The sequence below is a fragment of the Lissotriton vulgaris genome, chromosome 6 (genome assembly GCF_964263255.1).
Source record: "Lissotriton vulgaris chromosome 6, aLisVul1.2, whole genome shotgun sequence".
Lineage (NCBI taxonomy): Eukaryota > Metazoa > Chordata > Amphibia > Caudata > Salamandridae > Lissotriton > Lissotriton vulgaris.
Genome location: NC_141694.1, coordinates 1,025,772,085 through 1,025,798,444, shown reverse-complemented (window position 1 = coordinate 1,025,798,444; position 26,360 = coordinate 1,025,772,085). Strand labels below are relative to the sequence as shown.

At 47.3% G+C, this 26,360-nt stretch overlaps 1 protein-coding gene across 6 annotated transcripts in view; it reads right to left on the bottom strand.

Annotated features, from left to right (window-relative positions):
- The window catches only part of OSGEP (O-sialoglycoprotein endopeptidase), a 1,118,717-nt gene that overhangs the window by 866,172 nt on the left and 226,185 nt on the right, over positions 1 to 26,360 (bottom strand). For all 6 annotated transcript variants that reach the window (XM_086927086.1, XM_086927089.1, XM_086927085.1 and 3 more), the window contains one exon: positions 14,093 to 14,268. In XM_086927086.1, coding sequence (XP_086783212.1) covers positions 14,093 to 14,268 — 176 coding nt within the window. The remainder of the gene's footprint in view (positions 1 to 14,092; positions 14,269 to 26,360) is intronic.

Here is a 26,360-nt window from a genome sequence, read left to right as displayed (position 1 = left end):
TGGCTGGGGTCATGTTCTTGAACTTTCATGACAAATAAAAGACTCGTGCTTGCAATACTTGATCTGCTGTGTCCTGATTAACGACTGATTTCACAAAAGGCCATTCCAGCAGACGCAAATCACACGCATTATTCTAGCGCCAGGGGGGCGGTGAGCGCTATAACAATAGCCAGTGTTATCAGTGTTTAAACTCACTTTAATTATGTACTTGCATCATGTGTTTTTGGACTACAATTCTTCACCAGGGTGCACCGACCCTGGAGACCTCTCAAGCCTGAGGGAAACGTTTACTTCCGTGGGGAGTTCATTCATGGGCGGTAGCTCCACAGACCATAACCATTTACATGTGCCTGAGCAGGGAGGGGCGCGAATTCCAAGGAGGGGGCTAGTGCGATGAATTACTAAGCACAAAGAGGCGTTTGGTTGGCCAGGGGGTGAGATTTGTATGTGTAAATGGTAATTAACAAGCACTGTGCTGCATTTCTCCGTGTTGTAAAGCCATGTCTCTTCCTACCATGTTCTCGGAGTGTGTCCGCAGTCACTGAATTCCTCCTTGCTCAGTCCCTTATGCTCATTTATATTGTTTTCTGTGTGTGTGTTTACACTGATCCTCATCTCCCGCCAGACGTGCTTCCATCCAGGGCACAATTCTCTTCCCTTCTCTTTACTCACCAATCCCTGTGTCCCATCGTTTTCTGTTCATTGTCTTTCACCCTCTCTGTGCATTGCGTTTCTTCTGCCCCGCCGCTTACTCCAGCAGAGCAACCCTCTTTTCATCATTACTTTCGGTCCATCGTGCTTTTCTTGTTTTCTTTCTCACCTCCCACCTCTCCGACTTCCTTCTCATGTCTTCCTTTTTACATCTCCCCTCATTTGTGATTTTCTTTACTAAATCTTGTTCTAAACTTCCTTTCTATTTGCTCATTTTTCCGCACTCCATAAATCTCTCTCGATTACCCTCTTCCATACATTCTTAGGGTGTGTGCAAAGTTTGAGTATGCCCCTCTTTAGTCAATAACACCACCACAACCAGTAGCACCAGTACCACCAACAATCACTACCACCACCACCAATAACAGTATTACCAACAATACCACCACCCACCACCACCAGTACCACCACCACCACCAGCACCACCACCCACCACAAATACCACCACCCACCACCAGTACCACCACCACCAGTACCACCATCACCACCCCTACCACTACCACCAACAGTACCACCACCAATACCACTACCACCAACAGTACCACCACCACCACCACCAGTACCACCACCACCAGTACCACTTCCACTACAACCACCAGTCCGACCACCAGTAACACAACAAATACCAACACCAATACAACCAATTCCACCAAGCATTGGCATAGCCAATAGGTCTCGCCTTTGGGACCTTATAAGTGTTTAGCCAATGCTTTTTTTCTGTTAGCATTGCTCATTCCTTTTTCAGTTCCTTGTGCATAAACCTCCATTATTAAACATCCACTACAGTCAAAATCATTTATATTGAGTATAATTGCAAAACGTGTTTGTTGTGTCTGTGTTGGCTATTGAATATTTGAAGAATTAGAAAGTACATTAGGATATTCACCACAAGATTATTAGATTGAACATCACAAGAATTCTATTATAATTCATGATGGATTTACTGTACAACATGGAAGTTCTGTGACTTGTATTATCTTCTTCATAATCAGCTGCACAAACTCCTTCGTTACATTAAGTATTTATGTCATACAAAAATATATAAAAATATTGTTTTAGAAGTTAAAACAGCAAGGCACCACTGTGAGAAAGTGAGTTTCTGTTGCAGTACTTCCCCCCCCCCCCCCCCAAACACACTTTTTGACCGATAAACTTTTCCTTGGTGTACCCTGGGTCCCTGCCAATCAGGGACCCAGGACCTGTGTTCCTTCCCTAAAAACTGTACTAAAGCCTAAACCCAATTGGCATCTCTGGCCACATGTCAGGCCCTAGTAAATGGTACCCTAGGTACCCAGGGCATTGTGACTAGAGAATATCCTTAAGGGCTACAGCACTTATTGTGCCACCCTTAGGGGCCCTGTACCCTGACACACACACACACTGCCTTTGCAGGATGGGTGTCCTGGTGCAGAACTAAACGAAGAGTCGACATGGCACACATCCCTGTGTGCCATGCCCACAAACCCACTGCCCTGGCATACATCAGACACCCCTCTAGCTGGGTGCCCTATGCCAGTGGTGTGGGCACAGGTGCATGAGCCCTTTGCCCCTACTTTACATAGGGCCATTTCTGGGCACTGTAAGTGCAGTGATGCCATTAAGGGTATATGGTGTTGGGAGGTTGTCATTACGAACTTCACAGCACCATAATGGCTACACTGAAGGCTGACAAGTTTGATATCAAACTTCTCAGCATATTAAACCCACACAGCTGCCAGTGTGGGATTTAATGTAAAATGCTATACAGAGGGCATCATAGAGATGCCCCCTGAAACATAACCTACAATCCAAGTCTTGTCTGAGAGGCAGCCTAGGCTGCCACACAGCAGACATGTTGCTGGATCCCTGGGTGGAGAGCCCCCGCTCTCCTAGGCCTGCAACAATGCACATCCTGGGACGAGGTGCCAAGCCTCCTCGTCGCTCCCCACGCTCCCTTCCTGGATATCGAAGCGCTTTGCTTGCATTGCCTGCTAGAATTGGTGCCTGGGTATCGTAGCGCTTTGTTCTCTCTTCTTGTCAAGAATTGCTGCCTGCTATTGCTCACTGCTGCTGCTCGCATTTAGATCTGTGCTAATACATTTATTATTGGAGCGCTCGCATTGCCTGATTTTTAAAGTACCTATTATTGCCTGATTGTGCCGGTGCCACTGCCCATAGCGTCATCCAACTTTCTGCCCCCAATCTCGTCCTGTTTCGGTTTTGCTTTCGCTGCCATTTTGTTGTTTACTGTTGTGCCTCGTAGCCAGCCTCTCCACCCCGCTCCCGCCTCCCAGCTGCTCCTCCCTTGCTCCGCCCCCCTCCACTATCTACTTATGTCAATGCAACAGACGCGCAGCGGGCGCGCCCCTTGCACGCCGAAGGTGCGCCAAAGGTAAGCCCATCTACGCCCGTCCGCGCCTGGACCGCGCCCAGCGCCAGACCCCCGCAAAATCCACTCCTCCCGCATAACGTACGACGCTGCAACCCTCTCAGCCCTTAACCTCGGTCGACCACCAAACTGCCACCAAGCCGCCCCAGGACACACCCATGGACCCTTCACCTGCCACTCCTGCAAGTTCGACTGCATCAAGACCCACACCAAATCCACAAACTCCAAACAGAGCTCCGACACTAACCACCTGAAGTGCATCCTGCTCAACACTCGCTCGGTCCACAGACACGCCATTGAAATCTGGAACCTATTCAACACCACATTGCCGGACGTCGCCTTCCTTACGGAAACCTGGATGAACGTCTCATCAGCACCCGACATCGCCATAGCCATCCCGGACGGCTACAAGATCATCCGAAAGGACCGCACCAACCAAATAGGAGGAGGCATCGCCATCGTCCACAAGAACACCATCCGCATCATGACCAGCTCCGACGATAACCTTGCTACCGCCGAACACCTTCACTTCCAGATCCACATCGACCCCAAGACCACACTCAGAGGCACCCTCATCTACAGGCCACCAGGACCCCGCACACAATTCAGCGAAGACATCACCGACTTTATCAGCCCACACGCCCTCCCCTCAGAGGACTTCATTTTACTGGGAGACCTCAACTTCCACCTTGAAAAAAAAACCAAAGACAGCTACACCACCACCCTTTCTGGACAACCTCGCCAATCTCGGACTCAAACAACTTGTTAACACCCCCACCCACCATGCCGGGCACACGCTCGACCCAATCTTTACCTCCAGCAAGCACATCTCCTTCAATCACACCACAGCTCTCCATTGGACGGACCACAGTTGCGTTCACTTTGACTACAAAAAGACTATGACCCACAACCACCCACAACGAATTACCTGCCGAAACTGGAACAAAATTACCACCAACCAACTCTTCACATCGCTTCGCCAAAACCCTCCTGCACTATCATCGGACCCAAACCTTGCAGCCACCAACCTCACACAATGGATCACCCACAGCGCTGACGAGTTAGCACCCTTGAAGAACCATCAAATCAAGCAAGGTAGCAAAAAAGCCCCCTGGTTCGACGATCACCTTATGAAATCCAAGAAGTTCTGTCGCACACTCGAGAAAGCCTGGAGAAAAAACCCAACAACTGACAACCTGGCCACCTTCAAGAACGCCATCCGCAAACACCACCAACTGATCCGATCCACCAAGAAATCAGCATTCAAGGATCGACTTGACAACAACGCCCACAACAGCAAGGAACTATTCAACATCGTCAAAGAATTTACCAACCCCACCGCCGGCACCAACGACATCACTCCCTCCCAAGACCTCTGCGACTCCCTAGCCTCATTCTTCCACAACAAAATCGCTGACATACATAACCGCTTTGAAAACCAGTCCGGAGACCAGTCCACTCCACCCACCTCCGAACTAAAACCCCCTTCTCACAACCTTTGCGCCTGGAACCCAATCACCACTGAAGACACCATCAACCTGATGAACTCCATCCACTCAGGATCGCCAACCGACCCATGTCCCCACCACATTTTCAACAAAGCAGACTCCATTATCGCTCCCCATCTCCGAGACGTCATCAACTGCTCCCTCAACTACGCTACCTTCCCGGAAAGCTGGAAACATGCCTAACTCTGCGCCCTGCTGAAGAAACCCACAGCAGACCCCACTGAACTTAAGAACTACCGCCCCTTCTCGCTCCTCCCATTCCCTGCCAAAGTCATTGAGAAAGCCATCAACAATCAGCTCGCCGCCTTCCTCGAATCCAACAAATGCCTCGACCCCTCACAGTCCGGCTTCCGAGCCAAACACAGCACCGAGACCGCCCTCATCGCAGCAACCGACGACATTCGAACACTACTGGACAACGGAGAAACAGTTGCCCTCATCCTACTTGACCTCTCCGCAGCCTTCGACACAGTCTGTCACAGCACCCTTATACAACGCCTCAGCAACGTCGGAATACAAGGAAAAGCCCTGGACTGGATCATCTCGTTCCTCGCGGAAGAACCCAGAGAGTCCGCCTCCCCCCTTTTAGATCAGAGGCCACTGAAGTCATCTGCGACGTACCACAAGGATTATCACTCAGCCCCACCCTCTTCAACGTATACATGAGTCCCCTTGCATCCATCGCGCGCCAACACAACCTCAACATCATCTCCTACGCAGACGACACCCAGCTGATCCTCTCCCTCACCAAAGACCCAAACACCGCCAAAACCAACTTAGACGAAGGAATGAAAGAAGTAGCCGAGTGGATGAAGAACAGCCGTTTAAAACTGAACTCGGACAAAACGGAAGTCCTCATCTTAGGTTCATCCCCCTCTGCCTGGGACGACTCATGGTGGCCACCGGCCCTGGGAACAGCACCCATACCTACGGACCACGCATGTAACCTGGGCTTCATCCTGGACTCCTCCCTCTCGATGACCAGACAAGTCAACGCCGTCTCATCATCATGCTTCAAAATCCTACACGTGCTCAAAAATATCTTCCGCGGATCCCCACCGAAACAAGAAAGACGGTCACCCACGCACTGGTCACAAGCCGACTGGACTACGGAAACACCCTTTACGCCGGAACTACAGCCAAACGACAGAAAAAACTCCAACGCATCCAAAACGCCTCAGCCAGACTCATACTAGACATCCCCCGCCAAGCTCACATTTCCGGTCACCTGAAAGACCTCCACTGGCTCCCCGTCAACAAGAGAATAACGTTCCGTCTCCTCACCCACGCACACAAAGCCCTCTACGACCTAGGACCCGAATGCCTCAACACGCGCCTGTCCTTTTACACCCCCACCCACCAACTACGATCGTCAAATCAAGCCCTCGCCGCTATACCGCGCATCCATAGATCCACCATGGGGGGAAGATCCTTCTCCTACTTAGCGGCCAAATCCTGGAATTCTCTCCCCACCCACCTCCGCCTTAAACAGAACCCCCTCTCCTTCAGAAATCAACTAAAAACCTGGATATTCGATAAGTAAAGTACCCCCCTCCCTCAAGCGCCTTGAGACCCTCTGGGTGAGTAGTGCGCTATACAAATGGTAAACTTGAACTTGAAAGGCATTCCGACTTTGTGAGCTTCTCCAGACCACTTGCTGTACTCAACAACTGGCCCTCACCAGTTCTGACCCCCTCTCTGGCGGGAAGACTGGCAGGAAACCCTACATCAGAAAGGGGGGTGTGCCAGCCTGTGCCAACCCCACCCCTCAGGTGGGAGAGGAGAGATGAAGCATGACCCCGGGCTCCACCATCTTGAAGATGAGGAGCCCTGCCCAATCACAGCTAGGCTCCTGCCACCCTCCCACAGGAGAAGAGCAGGCTAGGGGGTGCCCCCACCCCAGGACAGGGACCCATTGGTCCCTGCCCTTGCCCTACCTGTAACACCCCAACATTTAGTATTTAGGGGCACCCTGAACCTTCCTTCCTTAGATACGGGTTCCGAAACAAGAAAGCAGAACAAGGAACAAGAAGACCTGCCGTGCAGCTGCTAAGAAGAGGAAGACACCCACTGATTTGGCCCCAGCCCTACCGGCCTGTCAACCCTTGAACCTGCTCCTGCTAATCCCGGCATCTCCAGTGGTTAGTAACCTCAAAAACCCCGGAGGACCTGACTGCCTTGTGACTGACTACCTGGATCTCCTACGAGCAGTGGTACTGCTCAAAGCAAGTATCAAGCCCTGGCATCAGCCCGGAACCGCGAACCCTGCACACTCTGCACCCGCCAAGCCTGGCCTGTGCTGTGCTGTGCTGAAGGGAATCAAGACCCTGAGGATGGCCCCCCGGTGATTCTGACCTGGAATCAAGTGCTCAACGACCCTCCTCGACGAGGCCTGCACCCTCAGGACAAAGGACCCCTCTGACCGCGACCAGCAGGGGGTAAGATTTCCCGACTTCAAAAGACACCCCTGCACCCGGAGCCCCACGGCCCCATGTGCCCAACTCCTGGGTGTCTACCTATCCTCCAAGATTCCAACTTACGCCTCGAAGGGTTGGTCGCTCCAGAAGATCCTCCGTCCCCGAGCCTGCAGCCTTTGTTCCCTTTCCAAGATCTCCATTGAATAACATTGAGCGCCCGACGGCTCAAAAGCACCCTGCACCCAGCCGCCCGAGTGCCTCTGGCAGTGCAACCTTTGTCCTATTCTACTTCCCCATTTACCCAGAGCAAGTGACCAGGAGCCCAGCTCCCACAGCCATGTGGCCTGCTAGCCAGCAGCCACCAACCGAAGGCCCCCTGGCTCTCACTGGATAACAGTGGGCCTAACTACCTCTGCACCTGGCTGCCCCTGTGCCGCTGAGGGTGTACCAACTGTACCTACCTGACCCTGGGGGACCCCTGGGTCAATGCCCAGAACCTTAACTGCCAGTCAAGTACTTACCTAAAAGCAGACGACTCACTTTTCTTCCATAGGCTAACATTGACTGGTTTCACTTGAAATTTCTTTAAAGTGTGAAGTTTTGAAACTTTAAAATATTCATCTAAAATCCGTCGAATAACGAATTCCGATCCAGTCCTGTGGTTAGAAAAGTGACCATGAAAGTAATCAACTGCATTTATGTAGAAAAAACCATTGAGCTCAATGTTAAATTGTGTTTAGAATTGTGTTGCCCATTGCAACTACGGTACCTATTGTGCTTACAAAGTTTATTGCCTTCCTGCAAAATAACTACCTGAGATCACTCATATTGAAAAAGTATATTGTGATACCGGTTGGTTCTAAAAATAAAACTATATCTTTTGATATAAAAACAATTGGCCTGGAGTTCAGTTCTTGAATGTGTGAAACCTTTTGCTGACTGAGTGTGTACAACAAATGCTTTACACTTTCCTCTGGCACTGCCTTATTGTTTGACCAAGCTACCACTTTAGAGAGTAAGGTCAGACCTGACTTTAACCTCTGTTATACCTCTGGGGATTGTGGACTCTATACACACTGTACCTTACTTTGGTCCAGTATATATCGAGCCACTTTCTCACAACCACCTTGTTTTACTTAGTACTTAGTATTCAGCACTCATTCAAATGCTGGTAACCAGTATAATGTTTGCTCTTGGACAGACTCCACAGACCACCAATCCCGACTACCTACACTTGTGTACTCTATTGCTACAGGGCGAAAACTATAACACATTTATTCAGGCTGCCAATAAACAAAGGTCCAAATGATCTCCTGGGGTACTAACAAGCTAAAGTTAGCTTCAGTAAGCAAAACAGCAATTAACAAAATTCTCTTTGTATTTCAAAACTTTCATGGCAATTTAGACAATGTTATTGTACCGGGTGAGGGCAGGAATGGCTGCACTCTTGTGTGTTGCTCTTCTACTATTGAAGATTGGCCCCCAAGGAGCTCTTACGATAGTTGCGTTTATGCTGTGCCATCATGGACTAGTTCTTATAAGGTGTTACTGGATGGTCTCTGGGAAATATCGATTTACAATGAATTTTGAGGCAAGTGCACCGCTCTGTTACTTTCAAGCTTGTGAAATATTTTAAATATTCGGGTGCTCTGCAGGAGGCGTCTGGCGTCCTGAGGCGCTTTGGTTGATGAGGAAAAGAACGTGCTTCTAATGGGACATTAGAAGCATCCCCGTGGGCACACCTTTCACCCCTCAGTGCGAAATGAGGGTTCTTGACATCATGTTAATATTATACGTTTTTCATGTTTTATTCACAGGTTCTCAGTTCAAACTTTCTTTTGTACTCTTCTTAAGATCAATTTCTTTTTTTAGTCATTTATAATCCATTCAATTCATATTACAAAATGCAGCATTATTTTTGATCCAATGCATTTCGGGCATTACAAACTGCCCTTCATCGGGGAACAATACTACAAAGGAAAAGTAAAACAAAAACAAAATCAAAAACATTATACGATCTGCATGTTCCTTACACTATATCCTAATGTTGTGAACCTTTATGTTATCACCTAAAAAAAAAAACAACGTGTTCAATTTGAGTTCTAAGTACTGTGTATGTCGCACATCAACTAGTAAAAGCCGTGAATTTAACCTGCCACCTTACATGACCTTACAGCCCGTGTAAATTCAAAGATTGGCCGTATAGCCCACTCACATGCCGATTCTGCCACATAACGTATCAACGTGTAGTCGAAAGCTATCCAAGACAAAAGCAGTGTGAAAAGCTTTAAAGACTAATTTCAAAAACTCCGCTGTTATCAATCTATCCTTACCCTACCAATAATCCAATTTCACAAACTAACCTGGTGTGTTCTCGCTTGTGAACAGCTTTCTTAAGTGTGAACCAAACCTTCAAGAACACTTCATCGTGACCATCTTGTTTTTATCCCTACACACGATCATTGGTCAGAGTTCCGATCACGTGGTGTAAAAGTGGAAAACATACTCAGTGCTCCGTGGGTTGTTGTATTGAATGCAGAATCTCGAACGGGGTATGGCTGCATACTAGGTAGATTACGCGCTAGAACTTCCAATAATAATAAAAATAAAATTCCAAAATATTGGATGGTCAGACGGCCTAGGGGTGCGAACCCTGCGATGTCAAAAGATCTCTCTAGGGATACTTAAAGGATAGAGCTATAGTGAGTGTTGTATTTCAGGTGCATAAAAACATGAACATAGGACTGATTCATAATGTGAATAAGATCACCTCCCCCCTCATACTTACTGCCCAAGCCTTCGCGGGCCCTGCTTTGCCGCCATGCCCCCCCACCTCCCCTCCGCTTTGGCGCAGCGTGATGGGCTCTCCTTCCCTGGGTGTCCACCCCGGGGACCACATCCTGCCCCACATACCTCCCTCCCCTCATGGCTTACACACCGACTAAACCCCTACACGTTCTCTCCTGGAACGTCAATGGCCTCCTTGACCGCATTAAGCGCACAGCCGTTCTCCGAGCGGCTCATCGCCACGCTGCGGACGTTCTCCTTTTCCAGGAGACCCACTTGCTGGGCACGCAATGCAACTTCCTGGCCGATACGGCTTCGCGATGGTGTGGCATTCGGGGTTTCAGCGTGGATCCCGAGGGGTGGCGATTCTGCTCCGGAGGGGGCTCCCCTTCTCCCTGGTTAAGGTACTCACGGACCCGCAAGGATGCTACGTGGCGTTGTCTGGCATGGTAGAGGGATGCCCTCTAAATGTCTTGAACCTCTATGTTCCGTCCTGCCCTCCTGTCCCCGACCCTTGGCTCTGGGGCTCTGCGATGTATGGCGCGTCTGGCACCCCCGCGCGTCGCAATACACCCACACATCGGCTTCTCAACGCACCCACTCCCGCATTGACCTATTGCTCCTCCCAGCTGCCGACTGCCATCTGGTCTCCGGTGCGACTATCCTGCCCAGGGGACTCTCCGATCACTTCCCCATCTCCCTCCGCCTCAGCTTTGCCCCAACGGGCCTCCGACTGATCTGGCGTTTCAACGCATGGTTCCTGCAGGACCCCGCCCTGGTGGATACGCTGGAGCAGGAGATCACCCAATACTTCGCCACCAAAGAAAGCTCGGTCTCTTCGGCTAGCACCCTGTGGGAGGCCGGCAAAGATGTGATTCGCGGGGTGGCCAGGGGCCTCGTCCATGCCAAGCGGGCAGACCGACTGGCCCGACTTGTGGAGTTGGAGTCCCGAGCTGCCCAACTTGAGGCGGAGCTAGCTGTTGCTGGCCGAGAGGACCCGACTCGGCAACTGGCGCTGATTCGAGATGAGATCCGTCAAATCTCGCTGGACTCGGCCCAAATGTTGTGCCGCTCATCAGTGGCACGTGTGTACGGATGGGGCGACAAGAATGGCACACTTCTTCACAACCTGGTCTCCTACCCCAAAATCCATCGAATCATTCCAGATATCCACGACGTGGATGGCACCCACAGGTGACCTCCGCAGCCATAGCCAACACCTTTGCTGCATTCTATACTCGCCACTATGCGAGGCGCCCGGCTGACGCGTCCCTAGCCGCCCTCTTGGGTGGTGCTGATGTTAGTCTCCCTTCTCTCGCTCCTGACGCCGCAGAGGCCCTGGAGAAGCCATTTACCCTTGACGAAGTCCGGGAGGCTATTCCCCTTCTCCATTCCGGTAAAACACCTGGCCCGGATGCGTTCCCACAGGAATACTACGCCACCTTCCGGGATATCCTAGCTCCCAAATTCCTGAGCCTGTTTCGACAGGTGGTGGACACTGGCTCATTTCCCCCCGAATCGGATTTGGCAACGATCGTAGTCATCCCCAAGACCCAACCGCCTTCCACGGATTGTGCGGACTTTCGTCCCATTTCCCTGATCAATACTGAACTTAAACTTTTCGCCACGATGTTGGCCCAGAGGCTCAAACCCCATTTGCAGGATCTGGTCCTCCCGGACCAATGCAGCTTTATGCCGGCCAGAGGTACACGCCACTGTATCCGCCGCCTCCACCTCACCTTGGCCCACTGTGCCCGTCTAACCCCATACTTGGCCCTGCTCTTCCTCGATTTCGAGAAGGCCTTTGACACGGTGGGATGGGCAGACTTGCAAGACGTGCTGGAGGCGCTGGGCTTCTGACCAATGTTTCGCCGGTACGCTGGGGTCCTCTACGCCAACCCGAGGGCCCGGGTGCTGGTCAACGGGGCGCTCTCGGAGGCGTTCCTGGTCTGTAGAGGTACACGCCAAGGGTGTCCCCTCTCCCCACTCCTATTTGCGTTAGCAATGGAGCCATTGGCGACCTCATCCGGCATGACCCCCTCGTCCGAGGCCGGGCCTGGAACGCGAGTCACGTAGAAAAAATAGCCCTTTATGCTGACGATGTGCTCCTCTACCTCGCGGACCCGACGATCTCAGGCCCCCAAATGCCTGCACATCCTGATGGAATTCGAGAGAGTCTCTGGTCTTCACCTTAACGCGGCCAAGTCCACCCTGCTTTCCTTGCATCCGTCCCGAGACTGCTATGACTGGCAGCCGACCATCCCCCTCAGGCATCATTCGGTGAAGTACCTGGGGATATGGGTGGCTCTTCTGCCGGAGCTGGAATGGGCGCTGAACATAACCCCCCTGGTGACTCGAATGGTAGCCCGGTGCCACAAACAAGGGCGCCTATCACTAGAGCAGTCCTCCTGGCTTGGCGTGCCGCCCTGCGTCACACAGGGTGGGACCGCAAACTCACCCGTCAGACACCACTCTGGCACGGTACTTGGCTCCGAGAGGTGTCGTCCTGGACCGGGTTCCGCCGCTGGGACCTCATTGGGGTGTCGGTCCTTGGAGATGTCTGGGTGGGAGACCATATCCGTGCCTTTGCCGACTTGCAACAGCGCCATGCCCTCGCCCAACACTACAAATACTTGCAGCTGCGTCACGCCCTCCATGCGCACCTCCCCTCACCGACCACCCTCCCCCCGCTGGAGGCACAGCTGATGATGGGGAATCTAGGTCGGGTAGGAGTTTCCCGTATCTACCGCTCCCTTGTGAATAACGGCCCTGCGTCACTGGACCAACTCTGCACCCGGTTGGAGGGATGGGTGGGCCCCTTGGAGGAGGCAGACTGGAGAGATGCTTTGATGGCTCCACGCACTCTGGCCACATCCTCTAAACTGCGCCTAATCCAGACATATTTCCTGCATGCGGCTTACCTCACCCCGGTGCGCCTCTTTCGTGCACACCTCCGCCCTACCCCTGACTGCCCGAGATGTGGCTTCTCCCCTGCTGACTTCAACCCTATGGTATGGCTGTGCCCGGTGGTGGAGAGGTTCTGGAAGAGGGTGGAACGGGAACTCACACATGCCCTGGGCTGGGAGGTACCACATGACCCAACGCGACTACTGCTAGGAATCTTTGACGGCCTGGACAGGACGGGAATGGACAAACGGCTGCTGGGAACGGCGGTGGCTGTGGCCAAACGAGACATAGCGCGCCATTGGTTCCAGCCCATTGCTCCCACAGTGGGTGGGTGGGTGGAGGGGGGTGGACTGGTGTGGCACCCAGGAGGAGGCCTAGTTCAAATCCAGAGGCTGCCCAGAGCTGTTCCTCAAAATATGGGGAAAATGGGTCAACGAGACTCCGCCATAGGCCCGGGTGTAATCAACGCCCTAGGGTATACTATTACTGTCGCTCAGGATGAATTATTGGACTGGAGTGGACTGTTCCCATTTGTGTGTGTCAAAGCTTATGTACCACTGTCTTTACTGTGCTGTGAGCTGCTCTTAATGAAGTTCTTGCTGTTTTTCCAAGTCAATAAAATTGATTATCAAAAAAAACAAAAAACAATGCCATCCGTATGTATTTGGAAACACCATGAAACTCAGAGTTGGTGTTTGAAACATTGTTTGCACTCCAAAAATACTTTACAAGTGTATGACTAGCCTCCTTCCCCATATTGGGACGATAGGTTTCAGTTCTCTTCTACTATATAAATGAAACCATCATGGACATAACTAATTTTCAACTAAATACTTACCATAGGAAAGTGAGAAGGGTCTAAAGGTGCTTTGAATGGTTCCCAATGCTAGCATATCTTCAATAAGGCTAGTGTTCTATTTCTTTATTAACAACCTACTGAATAGTGCGATCTCTTTTGTAAATATGACACACTAATGTGTAGGTTGTTTCTGTATTTAAAGCTTGTTTCAGCTACTACTGGATGAACATTGATCACCTAGTGCCGAACAAAATGCATCTTTTTGTAAGTGTGTAGAAGTTGAATTACAATTGATAACACTGAATATCATGACCGAGGTAAACTTTTATGCATACATAGGCAAGTAAGGTTCAGCACCAGACCACTACACAAAGAATAATAATAATAATATTTGGAAGTGTGCAGATAACGCTATCATTTCAGGGTCATCAATATTAAAAAGAAAATACCTCTAAACCTCCCTGTTCAATTTGAGATTTTTGTGACCTCAAATAAGTATATTTATTACCAGCTAAATTATCACATGTAGGTAAAAGCAGTCCACTTCATAGTGGACTGTTTCAAAATTAATTCAAGAGGGCTCATTAATACTCACCTGGGTGTTACCCCCACTGACATAGAGTACAGTTGGGTTCTGTGCTCTTGTGATCAATCGTCCCATCTCAATATGGCCAATGCAGTGATTCACCCCAAGAAGCGGCTTATTCCACAGTTGAGCAACTGTACGGGCTACAATTGCAGCAGTGAGCAATGGTGCCCCCATTCCTGGACCTGTGAAATAAATGTTTTAGTTCAGATTTCGTTCAAGTACACTATGTAGTATATTGTAAACAACAAAGTCTACAGCTGGTTCTGTTGGGTACTCGACAGAACCATCTGTAGACTTTATTATCAACACCCAGGTTCTGAGGGACACAGGGTTACTCCATTGGATTTAATGGAGCATTGTAAACAGGCCCTACATGCTGGCATCGAAAAATCTTTGTCCTATTGGACGTATTTGTGATATTACATTACACAAATTACATCGTTTTCAACCAGAAGCATCCCTTTATTAAGGGAACAGAAAATAATAGCAGACAAGTAAAAGTAAAAATTGTTTCATAGAAGAGCATCTCTCTCACCTTGGATGACAACTGCAATTTTTCTCTCATTCCCTATGCCTCTAAAGCAACGTTTCCCAAATTGTGGGTCACGATCTACTGTTGGATCACAAGCCGATTTTTGGTTGGTCAGGAAAGTATAGGCAATGAATAAAGATGCCTTTAAGTAAATTCTGTGTTTATCTTGTCAACATTATTGGTGCTTCTAAGGCGGAGGTCAAATGTCAAGCTATGTCTTCTGACAAATTTCTGCATATTTATTTAACATGGATTGGAGTTTACTTTTCTTTCTGACTGCCAAGTGAGAGGAGTTTTTAAAGTGAATTATGAAAATGAAAAATGTATTGTTCAGTTACTAAAACTTACAATAAAAACAACATTATAGAATTCTTCTTACATTTCATATATTATTAAGACCACATAATTAAAAGAAACTTTTCATCAATGTATAAAACTAAGTATAAATAAAACCATCCTCATTGTCCACAGTTAAGCAATTTTTTCTCCACTATTTCTATAAACTTCAGAAGTCTACCCGTAAATTGCAAGCTTTCTCCTTGTAAACTGGCTATGACTGCTTGATGGCATGTTCGTATAATGTGACTATTAAAGTCGGACCTTAGCAGCCTCCTATGTTCCTCTATTAGTGCAGGGAAGCTACAGATGATATGACAAATGTCTTCCCTATTGTAATAACAGAGGCGACACACACTCTCACTAATCAATTTCCATGTATGAGCGTCTCCAAGAAAAAGTGAATTATGAAACAATCTTGCTGTAGTACAGGGAGCATGAAAGGAAACGGGTGTATGATGATGTTTTTTGGACACAACAAAATTTGAATACCTGTAAATGAACTGTATGCAGTTAGTAAAGCAAAAAAGCAGCATTTTTAGATATATATGACAGCGCATGCACTCTTGCTTGAGAGAGAATTTAAATACAACAAGGGTCTTGCCGCCCACCAACTGGCTAACATTCGTTGGCTTTATACTTTATATGCTGCGTTCTGATTGACCAGCGAATGCATCTTCACTACCTATTCTTTTGGCTGCAGCATGGACCAAATACGGATTGTTTCAGCTGGATTGCTGTCCTTCTGCCAATCATGCTGTGATTGCAGGATTATTTTTAGTTTTTCTTCGTCTTCCCTTGTTAAATCTCTTGCCATTTGTATGTTTTAGTATGCCACACGCACAATTTGCAAATAATCCTTTTTCTACTTTAAAATTGATGTTTATGGTGACAAGAGATGTCACGTAATCACTTTCTTTATAAAGATCAATGTAGCAAAAGAAATACATGATAGCAAATCCCAGCCTTGGGAAGGAACACCATCTAAGCATATAATAATTGAAGAACTTTTTCCTACAGACAATTTGCCATTTAACCGAGGCAGAATAATCAATCTCCTACAACAACTACCATCTCTACAATCCCTCACAAGTAACGAAATAGACCTGGTGCTCTTTCCGAATAAAGAAAATGATAAACTAGCACTAGTCTCATTTCTCTCTCCAGTACTCCCAGGAATAATAATTAGAGAGAAGGAAATCCTACATAAAAACGGCTATGATGTGATTTTAATATCTGAACCTAGAAAAAGCATTCAAAATAACGGATCAAATGGACTATTCGATCAAAGAAAAAGTAATTTTCATACCAAATGGGGAGACCTCGCACCAAATGTTACGGGAAATGACACATTAAAAATTCAAGTAACTCAAGGTGAAAGGACAGTATGGTCCCAAGAGTCAGAACGAAGCGACGTTGGAAAAACAATAAAATCCTGGGCATGGACATCGGAGACTCTAAACTGTAAAAAAACGGCTAAACTCCAACAACATTTGGTTTAGCAAAGGTTTGACGATCTCTACATGGAATATGGCCGGGAAAACTGCTAAAAAAATGGTAGAAGCCACAAAAAATCACCCGGATATCCTTGCCCTACAGGAAACATGGTCAACCATAACCTTCTCTCAAAAAGGATACTATGTTTACGACATTCCCGCAAAAAAATCCAACAGGGGCCATGCAAAGGGTGGATTGGCAATTTTACTAAGCGAGGAATATTTATGGTCTCAAGAAAACATCGATACAAACTCAGATAATTTGCAATGCATTAAGGTGTCATTTAAAACTCAATCAACAGCCACCCATAACAAAATATTGCTTTTTAACATCTACGCCCCACCCAGTAATAAACATGATGCCCTATTTGATCACATAATGGAAACTATCATCCACATACTCGACGATCGCTCCTATATGCCATACATAATAATGGGCGACTTGAATGGGAAAATTTCAAATAGTGAAATCGGTAAATGGGCAAAACTGTTTAAAGAAGAATCTATCGAAATGTCCCTCCCACAACTCCCCAAGGGTGCCAAATCAGACAAGAGAGGCAGATCATTATTATCACTCCTTCCCAGCATAAACGGGACAATCCTAAATGGCAATACCAAAGGAGATATACCGGCTTCACATACTAGACAGGGAAATGGAACTTCTTCTACTCTCGATTATTTCATCTGTGGGATGGATGTAAAGGAGATATTTACTCACCTCACAACCCACTTCACAGAAGAAAGCAATCACACTCTTTTACATTTAACAACCCTTTGGACGGCACCCACCACTTTCACCAACCAGCCAATATTTCAAAAATCTACAATCGAAGTAAATACATCCCAGCGGCGGATTTATTGGACCTCGGATAACTTGGACTATATAAACGCTTTAATTGCCCACACCCAATTGCTGACTAACATCCATTCAGATGATCCCATAACGAACTATGAATATATAGTCTATAATCTTAAGAACGCGCTCGAAAATAAATTACAACAGGATAGATACTCGAAAAGCAAAAACAATAATAAGAATAAAAAATGGAATCAGCCAACTGTAAAAAAACTTAATAGACTTATCCGAGCCCAGTATCTGAATTTCTCTACGGCAACTAAGGTGGAAATTAACAAACTAAAAAATCAAATACGAAGAGAGAAAACCAAACATAAAAAGCAGGTGCAGGACTGTAACTGGGTCGATATCCAATTAGCAGCCAAACAACGTAATCAGCGTAAATACTGGTCTTTGATTGCTAAAATGACTGGATCTAAAAAGAAGCTGGAAGCTATCCCCGTTTCATTGGAGGACTGGGACATCTACCTGCGCGACCTATATAAATCCAATTCATCTTTCCCCGAAAGGAAGGCTCTAGACAATAATATGGAAAGCAACGATACCAAAATCATTAAGACTTCGGCAGTTTCCATTGCCACGAATATAAGAAAGGCAAGAAGCACAGGCGCGTCAGGCCCTGACCAGATCCCTATCAAGGTCTTTCAAGCAGACCCTAAGGAGTGGAGCCTGATGCTCTCGCTTTTGTTCAATTACATTTTCGACACTGGCAAAATACCTAAGTCCTGGCAGGGAATTACAATTATTCCTATTTATAAAAAAGGAAATAGAAATATAGCGGGAAATTATCGTCAAATAGCGCTGATGGATGCTTCCGGGAAAATCTTTGCAGCGGAAGTATTGGACCGACTAAAAACCTGGGCATTTTCACAGGGTCTAATACCCATGTTTCAGGCAGGATTCCGACCCAATCATTCTGTTATTGACAACATAGCAATTTTCCAGACTATCTTACATAAATATACAGTTGGGAAATCACAAGCCATATACGCAGCATTTATTGATTATTCCACCGCCTTCGACCGTGTGGACAGACCAACCCTGTGGAATAAATTAAGGAGGATGGGAATCCCCAAACCATTACTTCAAGTGATTGTGAATCTTCACAGTAATACATGGTGCCGTGTACAAATGGGGAGCGACAAGGGTTTGTCTAAAATAATACGTAAGTCTAATGGCCTTAAACAAGGGTGTCTTTTAGCTCCGATTTTATTCTCTTTGTACTTAAGTGATCTACCCTCCCATCTGCAACAAGGCTTATGTACGCCTCCGAAAACCGCCGCTCAACGCATACATGCTCTGTTATATGCGGACGACATAGTTATGTTTGATCTTACGCCTTTTGGATTACAACGCCTTCTAGATATCCTACATAATTATTCTAAAGACAATTTTCTAATTCCCAATATAAATAAAACTAAAGTGGTTGCATTCTCGGGAAAGAAAAAAGGCGTGAAGTACTGCTGGAAGCTGGGTGGAGAGAGGTTAGAACAGGTTGAGGAATATACCTACCTAGGCAGGATATTTTCACATAATATGAAAAATACCAAAAAAATAAACCATCTAAAAAGGAAATGTGACTTACATGCTGGGGCCATTTCGAGACTGTACTCGGCCACTGGAAACAGGCATTTTTCTGCACTTATAAAAGTTTACAGAGCAAAGATTCCTCCGGTTCTGTCGTATGCCTCCGAACACATTGCCTTAAAACAATGGTCTTATATGGATTTAAAAGAAGGCAAAATACTAAAGAAAATACTGAAAGTCTCTACATTAACACCAGTGCAGGCACTAAGACTCGAATTTTCGATTACCAGCGCTTACGCTACAGCCGTAGCAAACATCATCAGGTGGGCTTACAACCTTCTCTACTCTAAAGAAGGTACTCTACGATGCCTGTTAAAGATCGAGACATTTGATAATGATACTTCACACTTTATCTTCTTCAGAAATATGACAGCGGCATTTCAACTAGCAAAAATTAGCTCTGAAATTTTGTTAACCTGGACACCCGCACAACTCAAACTTTTAAAAAAAAATTTTACCCCCAAATTGAGTTTTGAGCTTGACTACTTACACTGTACTAATTTATCTCTGTATAAATCTTATACTGAGTCTTTGGAGTACAAGCACGAACAGCCTTACCTAGACTTTTCCCTTACTCACGGTCCAAGGAGGTCAATCACGATGTTGCGTCTGGGCATTCTACCCGTGCTAACTTTTACCTCAACTTGGAGACCAGGCAGTTCTCCGCTATGCTCTCTCTGTCAGGGGGGTAACCAGAACCTCGAGCATCTCTTATTTATATGCCCTAATGCCAAAGTTGTAAACGCACGGTTAACATGCCTTGACCCTATCTATCGGATATGTAGGATTGTTACTGCAAAAGATCTGCTACTAGTATGCAAACGGCCACCGAATGAATTTGTCTGCTATAAAATATATACATTTTTAAAACTTTCATTGAAAATGTATTGAACTGTAAAATAAATTGTGTATTTTATAAAATTTGTGGTCCTCAGTTGAGTACCAAAACAAATAAAAACTCTTTGACTTGGACTTTGGCTTTCTTTATGCGATAGATTTTGTTTTTTGCCAACTGTCCTTTTTTCCTATTTGTGGCAGTGTGGGCATGCAGAAAGGCTTTATCAGAGGGTAGTGTTAAGCATTTATTGTACAAACGTAGGCAAGAAATGATGTCACACACTCAAAGACTGAACTCAGACCAATGTGTTTGTATACAATTATTATTTAGTTATTTTATGTCCAGAACCAGCTAGGCCTGGTTCAGGTAAGTGAAATAATACTTTGCAATACTTATGTAATACATTACAGTTGAATGCAGGTTCAAATGCAGTTGGTTAATTTACAGGTAAGTCAATAATCAGAATTACTTTTCAGTTATGCTGTAGATTACAAAACTCATTCCTTCGTGTTTTATTTTTTAAGTTAGTTTTGCTAATCAGTGTGATATGCCGAGATATCACACTGAGACATTTTCTAGACAAAAGGTGAGTAATTCACTTTTGGTACATTTGCAGTTTTTCAGATTTTCATACAAACCAACTCCACACTTGTAATTTTATGGGAGGAAATTAAGTTATCGGTTTAAAGGCAAGTACATGTTTGTGAGAGTTGGTAATCTGGGTTTAGAACCAGGGTTTCCCCAGGGTCGAGGACGCACTCAGAACACCCCTAGCAGCACTAGGGCGGCCGGGTGCAGTGTTGAGGGCCAATGTTATCCAGTGGGGGATAGGGTCCTCCAGTTGGTGGCTGCTCCCGAGCAGGCCACAAGGGTGTGGGAGCAAAGCCCCTGGATTTAAGCTCAGGGTAAAGGGGATCCAGTTTAGCCCAAGGTGCACCCACAGCGGCGGCCAGGTGAAGGGTGCTGTTTTGGTATTGGGTGTCCTGTTTTCAACTGGAGTTGCCAGTTTTGGATTTTGGCTGCAGGCTCAGTCCGGGAAGACTTCCGGGAGCGACCAACACCTGGGCAGGTATGTTAGAGGGCTCGGGGACATAGGTGCTCCTCTGGTTCTCTTTTCCAGGGTGTAGGGCGGCTAGATGAAAGACGGCATCTTTTGAGGTCGGATTTCAACTTACCGGGACACTCGCGGTTGGGAGGGTCTCCGTGCAGAGGCTGCAGGCGACGTCTGGGAGTCCTAGAGGGGTCAACCCACAGTGGACTCGGACTCTGGTGCGCTGGGGGATCTCACTGTGACCGGTGGGCCACTCTAACTTGGGCTGTAGGCAACAGGAGCAGTGGTGGTTCCAGGCATCGAGTTTCTTTACCCTCAGCAGGCTCAGAGTGTCTTGGGAGTTTCTTTTGAACAGAGCTGCTGTTCACAGGAGCTCCGGTCTTTGTTGAAGGCAGTCAGTCCTCCCAGGGGTTCCGGAGGTCGTTGGCTGCAGGACAAGGAGACTATTGGCGCAGGGTCTACGGATGCTGCAGCTGGGCAGGTGGGGTTGTGGCCAAATCAGTTCTTCTCTGCAGTCTCCTCTGCTAGGCGTCTACTTTCGTCCTTCTTGTTCGTAGGTTGCGGAAATCTGCAGGAAATTTGAGTTTTAGGGGTTTTGAGGTCAGTAGCCAATGGGCTACTGACCTTAGGGTGACTACACCCTTGGTGTGCTCACCCCACGTGGGGGAGTGGACACGATCCCTAATCCTGATTGCAGAGTGCCTGCCATCTGCAAGATAGCAGGCACTGAAGAGTGGGCATCACCTCACCTCCCCCATCTGAGGGTTGGGGTAGCCAGAGGTGGGCACACCTTGTGGGCTGTTATGTTATGTTATGTTATGTTATTAAAAATTTATAAAGCGCGCGTACGCCCAGGGGCTTCTTGGCGCTGGTAAGATAAAAAACATAACAAGAGGTGAGTCTGCCGGAAGAGTTATTTCGGGTAAGCTTTTATGAAGAGGTGAGTTTTAAAAGCCTTTCTAAAGGCAAGGAGGTCTTTACTCTGTCTGAGGGCTAGTGGTAAAGAGTTCCATAGGGTGGCTGCCAGGAAGTGGAAGCTGCTGCCGCCTTGTCGTTTTTTCTTGAAACGAGGAACTTCTAAAAGGTCTTTGTGGGCAGATCTTAGGTTCCGTGAGGGGACATATCTACCGATCAGCTGTCTGATAAATAGGGGTCCCTTGCCTTGCAGAGCCTTAAAGATAATGCACCCGGCTTTGAATTCGGCTCTTTGAGCCACGGGTAGCCAGTGCAAACTCTCCAGGCCTGGTTTGATAGGTTCCCATTTGGGTACTTTGCAGATCAGCCTAGCGGCCTGATTCTGCAGGTACTGTAGTCTTTTGAGTTGTCCTGCGGGTAGGCCTAGGTATAGGCTATTAGAAAAGTCAATGTGGGAGAGGACTAGGGCCATGACTACCTGGATTAAGGCGGAGGGAGTGAGGAAATGGGCGATTTTCCTGATTTTCCTTAGTTGGAAAAATCCAGAGGAGACCACGGTACCAATTTGGGATTTTAGCGAGAGGTCCCCGTTGATGGTTATCCCCAGGCTTTTTACAGTGGAAGATTTCTTAGGGGGAAGACCCATGTCCGACGGCCAGAAGTTAGGGCTCCAACTGATTTCGCTCTTGCCGGGCAGAATCAACTCAGTTTTCCCCGGGTTTAACTTGAGGTGATTTGAGGACATCCAGCTCTGGATTAGGGTCATGGTGGCTTGGAAGTCCTCCACCGCGTTAGGGGAATTGAGAACAAAGATAAGCTGTAAGTCATCTGCATAGTTATATACAGTGACTTTATGCTTACTCAGGGCAAAAAGGAGGGGCCGCATGTACAGATTGAACAACAGGGGGGATAGTGAGGAGCCCTGGGGCACCCCACAGAAAGACTTGACCTTGGCGGCAGAAAAAGAGCCTAAGCGAACCGATTGGGTGCGTTCGGAGATGAACGATTTTAACCAGGCTAGGGCAGAGTCTCTAAGACCCGCCTGTTCGACACGGTTGACCAGAATGGAATAGTCAACCGTGTCGAATGCCGCGGACAAGTCGAGAAGTACTAAGGCTTGATGAAGGTTGTTATCAGCGTTGGACCTCAAGGTGTTCTGGACTGCCAATATTACTGCCTCAGTGGAGTGACCAGGTCGAAAGCCTGCTTGGTTGGGTTGGAGATATTCTGTTTCCTCCACGAAGTTAGAGAGGCAGTTGGTGACGTGCGCCTCCAGCATTTTCGATAGAAAAGGTAGCAAAGATATGGGCCGATAGTTCGTAAGGTCGAGCGGGTCGATGCCAGGCTTCTTGGTGAGGGGAATCAGTAAGGCCTGTTTGAAGCTGCTAGGTACTGTCCCTGACGTGAGAGAGTCGTTGAGTAGGGATATCATGCTGTTGGGCATAGCTCGACCAATTTCTTTCATGATATGGGGGGGGCAGACATCCATAGGGGATCCTGATTTGACTCTAGACAATAATGTCAAGAAAGTTTTCAAATCAATAAGGGGATAGGAATGTAAAGTTGTGCTAATGCTTCTCGCCTATCTTCCAGCCGAAAAGGAAGGGAGACAGGAAGGGACCCTGCTCATAATAGCAGGAGCGGATGGGGGATCACGTTACAAAAGCGGCAAGGCCTTTGAAGCACCCCTGCCACAGATGCCACAGATGGCTCTTGCTGTCCTTGGGGAGGTGTGAACACCTCCGCCCAATAAGTGATTTGTTTTTGGGCTCAAGGAGCGAAGGCTCCCACCCCAGGGGTCCAGAAACATGTGTGGTGGGGGCAGGGTAGTGTGTACTGGTCAGGGAACCCACCAGAGGCTGGTCGTTTTTCAGGGGGCATTTCTAAGATGCCCTCTGACTGCATTTTTCATTAAATCCCACACTGGCATCAATGTGGGGCTTCATGTGCTGAGAAGTTTGACACCAAACTTCCCAGTTTTTAGTAAAGCCATTATTGTGCTGTGGAGTTCATAATGACAAACACCCAGCACCACATACTCTTAATGGCATTACAGCACTTACGTCTGAGAATTGGTATAGACACTGTAGGGGGTACAGGGCTCATGCACCTGTACCCTCATCACTGGTATAGTGAACCCAGCTAGTGGGGTGGTTGACCTATGCCAGGGCAGTGGGGAAAAACAAAGCGATACCCAAAGGGGATGATGGACGGAGTGTTTGAGCAAGTCAACTGATCTGGGTTTAATCCATCATCATTCTTTAGCTCACTCCACCACCCCAGTTGAGACATAGCCATATGCAAATCAGTCTGACCCTGTGCCTCATGGGAACAGTCCAGCCCGAACTGCCAAGCCATGTCTTCCCTGGACCGGAAACAAGCATCCTGGGACCGGTTTCAGATTCATAATCCTCATCAGCCAGGCTATCTTGAATCCAGTGGTAGAGTGAGCAAGGGACTCACGTCCAGGCATACCCTGGGCATACCCAGCCACTGGATTCAAGATAGTCTGGCTGAAGAGGGTTATGAACCCGAAACCGGTCCCAGGATGCTTGTTTCTGGTCCAGGGAAGACATGGCTTGGTAGTTCGGGCTGGACTGTTCCCATGAGGCACAAGGTCAGACGACTGATTTGCATATGGGCATGGCTGAACTGGGGTGGCGGAGTGAGCTAAAGAATGATGATGGATTAAACCCAGATCAGATGACTGGGGGTGAGTGTTTGATTTGCTCAAACGATCCGTCCATCATCCCCTTTGGTATGACTTGTTCGCCCTGAGTTGGCAGGGTATGCCCAGGCGTGGGTCCCTTGCTCACTCTGCCAATGGATTCAAGATAGCCTGACTGAAGAGGGTTATGAACCCGAAACCGGTCCCAGGATGCTGGTTTCCGGTCCAGGGAAGACATGGCTTGGCAGTTCGGGCTGGACTGTTCCCATGAGGCACAAGGTCAGACTGATTTGCATATGGCCATGTCTGAAATGGGGTGGCGGAGTGAGCTAAAGAATGATGATGGATTAAACCCAGATAGGTTGACAGGGGGTGAGTGTTTGATTTGCTCAAGCGCTCTGTCCATCATCCCCTTTGGTATCAAAGTGTGTTGTAGGCATGGTACACAAAGATGTGTGCCATGAAGACTGTTCACTTTGTTCTGCACCAAAACATACAGCCTGCAATGGCAGTGTGTGTGTGTGTGTGTGTGTATAAAGGGCCTCTAAGGGCGGCACAGTAAGTGCTGCAGCCCTTAGAGGCCAACCCTGGCCACAGTGCCCTTGGTACCCATGGTACCTTTTACAAGGGACTGACATGTGGCCAGAGAGGTGCTTTGACTCGTCTACCGGTTTGTGTCCCCGTCGCCCTTCCCCTCCTCTTTCCATGTGGTGTCCTTCATCCTCCCCTCTTTCCCGCCTTCATTTCCTGTCTACTTCCCCAGTTCCTTCCCCCCTCCCATGAATCTTTCTCCTTGCCTTCTTTTCCCCTTACGCATTTGTGCTTATTGTTTACCTTGACCTTACTAGTAACTATGTTGCCATGCTCTAATAACTGTGTAACCTTTGTAACTATGTAACCTGTAACTATGATCTGATGCTCATGTAAAGCGCTCGGATACCTCCAGGTCTAGCCAGCGCTATATAAAACCTTTACAATAAAATAAATAAATAAAAAGGCAAAGTGCATCAGTAGTCTGGCAAAAAGTGTGTGTGGGGGGAGGGGTTACAGAAACCCAGCTTCCTACATAATTATTCACAAAAACCCAATTAGCACAAATAATAATTTGTGTGCTATATAGCATATCAGTAAAACTGTAGTGGCCATTTCAACAGAAAATTAGCTCAATAACACAATGCGCTACCACACGAGGCTTTCGTTACATTAAAACAAAATCGTCCTTTCTAATGTCCATTAAAGGTAGGTGGGTTGTGAAAGTTTGTCATTCTAAAGAAATTGGTGTTTAATTCTAAAAAGTTTGGGAGTTACGGCTCTAGTGAGCTCTATTCTCCCATTAATTTCCGGTCAACCTCCTTTCAATAAGTTAAAGTATTCCTTATGATAATCCATAAGCATAGGGTGAGCCCACCTCTAGAGTCACCACCTGTTGCTTGCAACCTTAAAATAAATTGCAGTATTATTGCAGACCTCAGGGCAAATTCAACAGGCTTGGGCTCTGTATTGTGTGAAACAGTGCCCAAAACAGTAGAAAGAAATTTTACTTGTTAACTCCATGACAAGACCAAAGGAAGAGGAGTTATATTTTTATATTTTGAAGTAATAAGATTGAAGTGGTGTTATGGTTTGGTCTTAACGTGGAATAAAATTAAAGTTTACAAACCAAAACAAATTTCTAAAATTCTGAAATGTATAAGTTATAGTTTATTGTGCTAAATTGCACTTCCACCATGCACCAATCAGGACCTCACATATGATATCATACATGACATGTTAAAAGACATCTTGGATGACATTATTGATAAACACAGGTCAGAGTAACTGTGTGTACCTGAGAGGGTGCATAGCATGGGAATAGCATAAGCAAGTGAGGTTGTGCATGTAGAAAGATAAAGGGTGCACCATTTAGAAATCAAAGATTGCGGTGCAAGTGGCATTCCATGTTAAACAAGGTAACAGAGTACTGCTCCTGACGTGCATTGCAGAGGTATGGTTCAA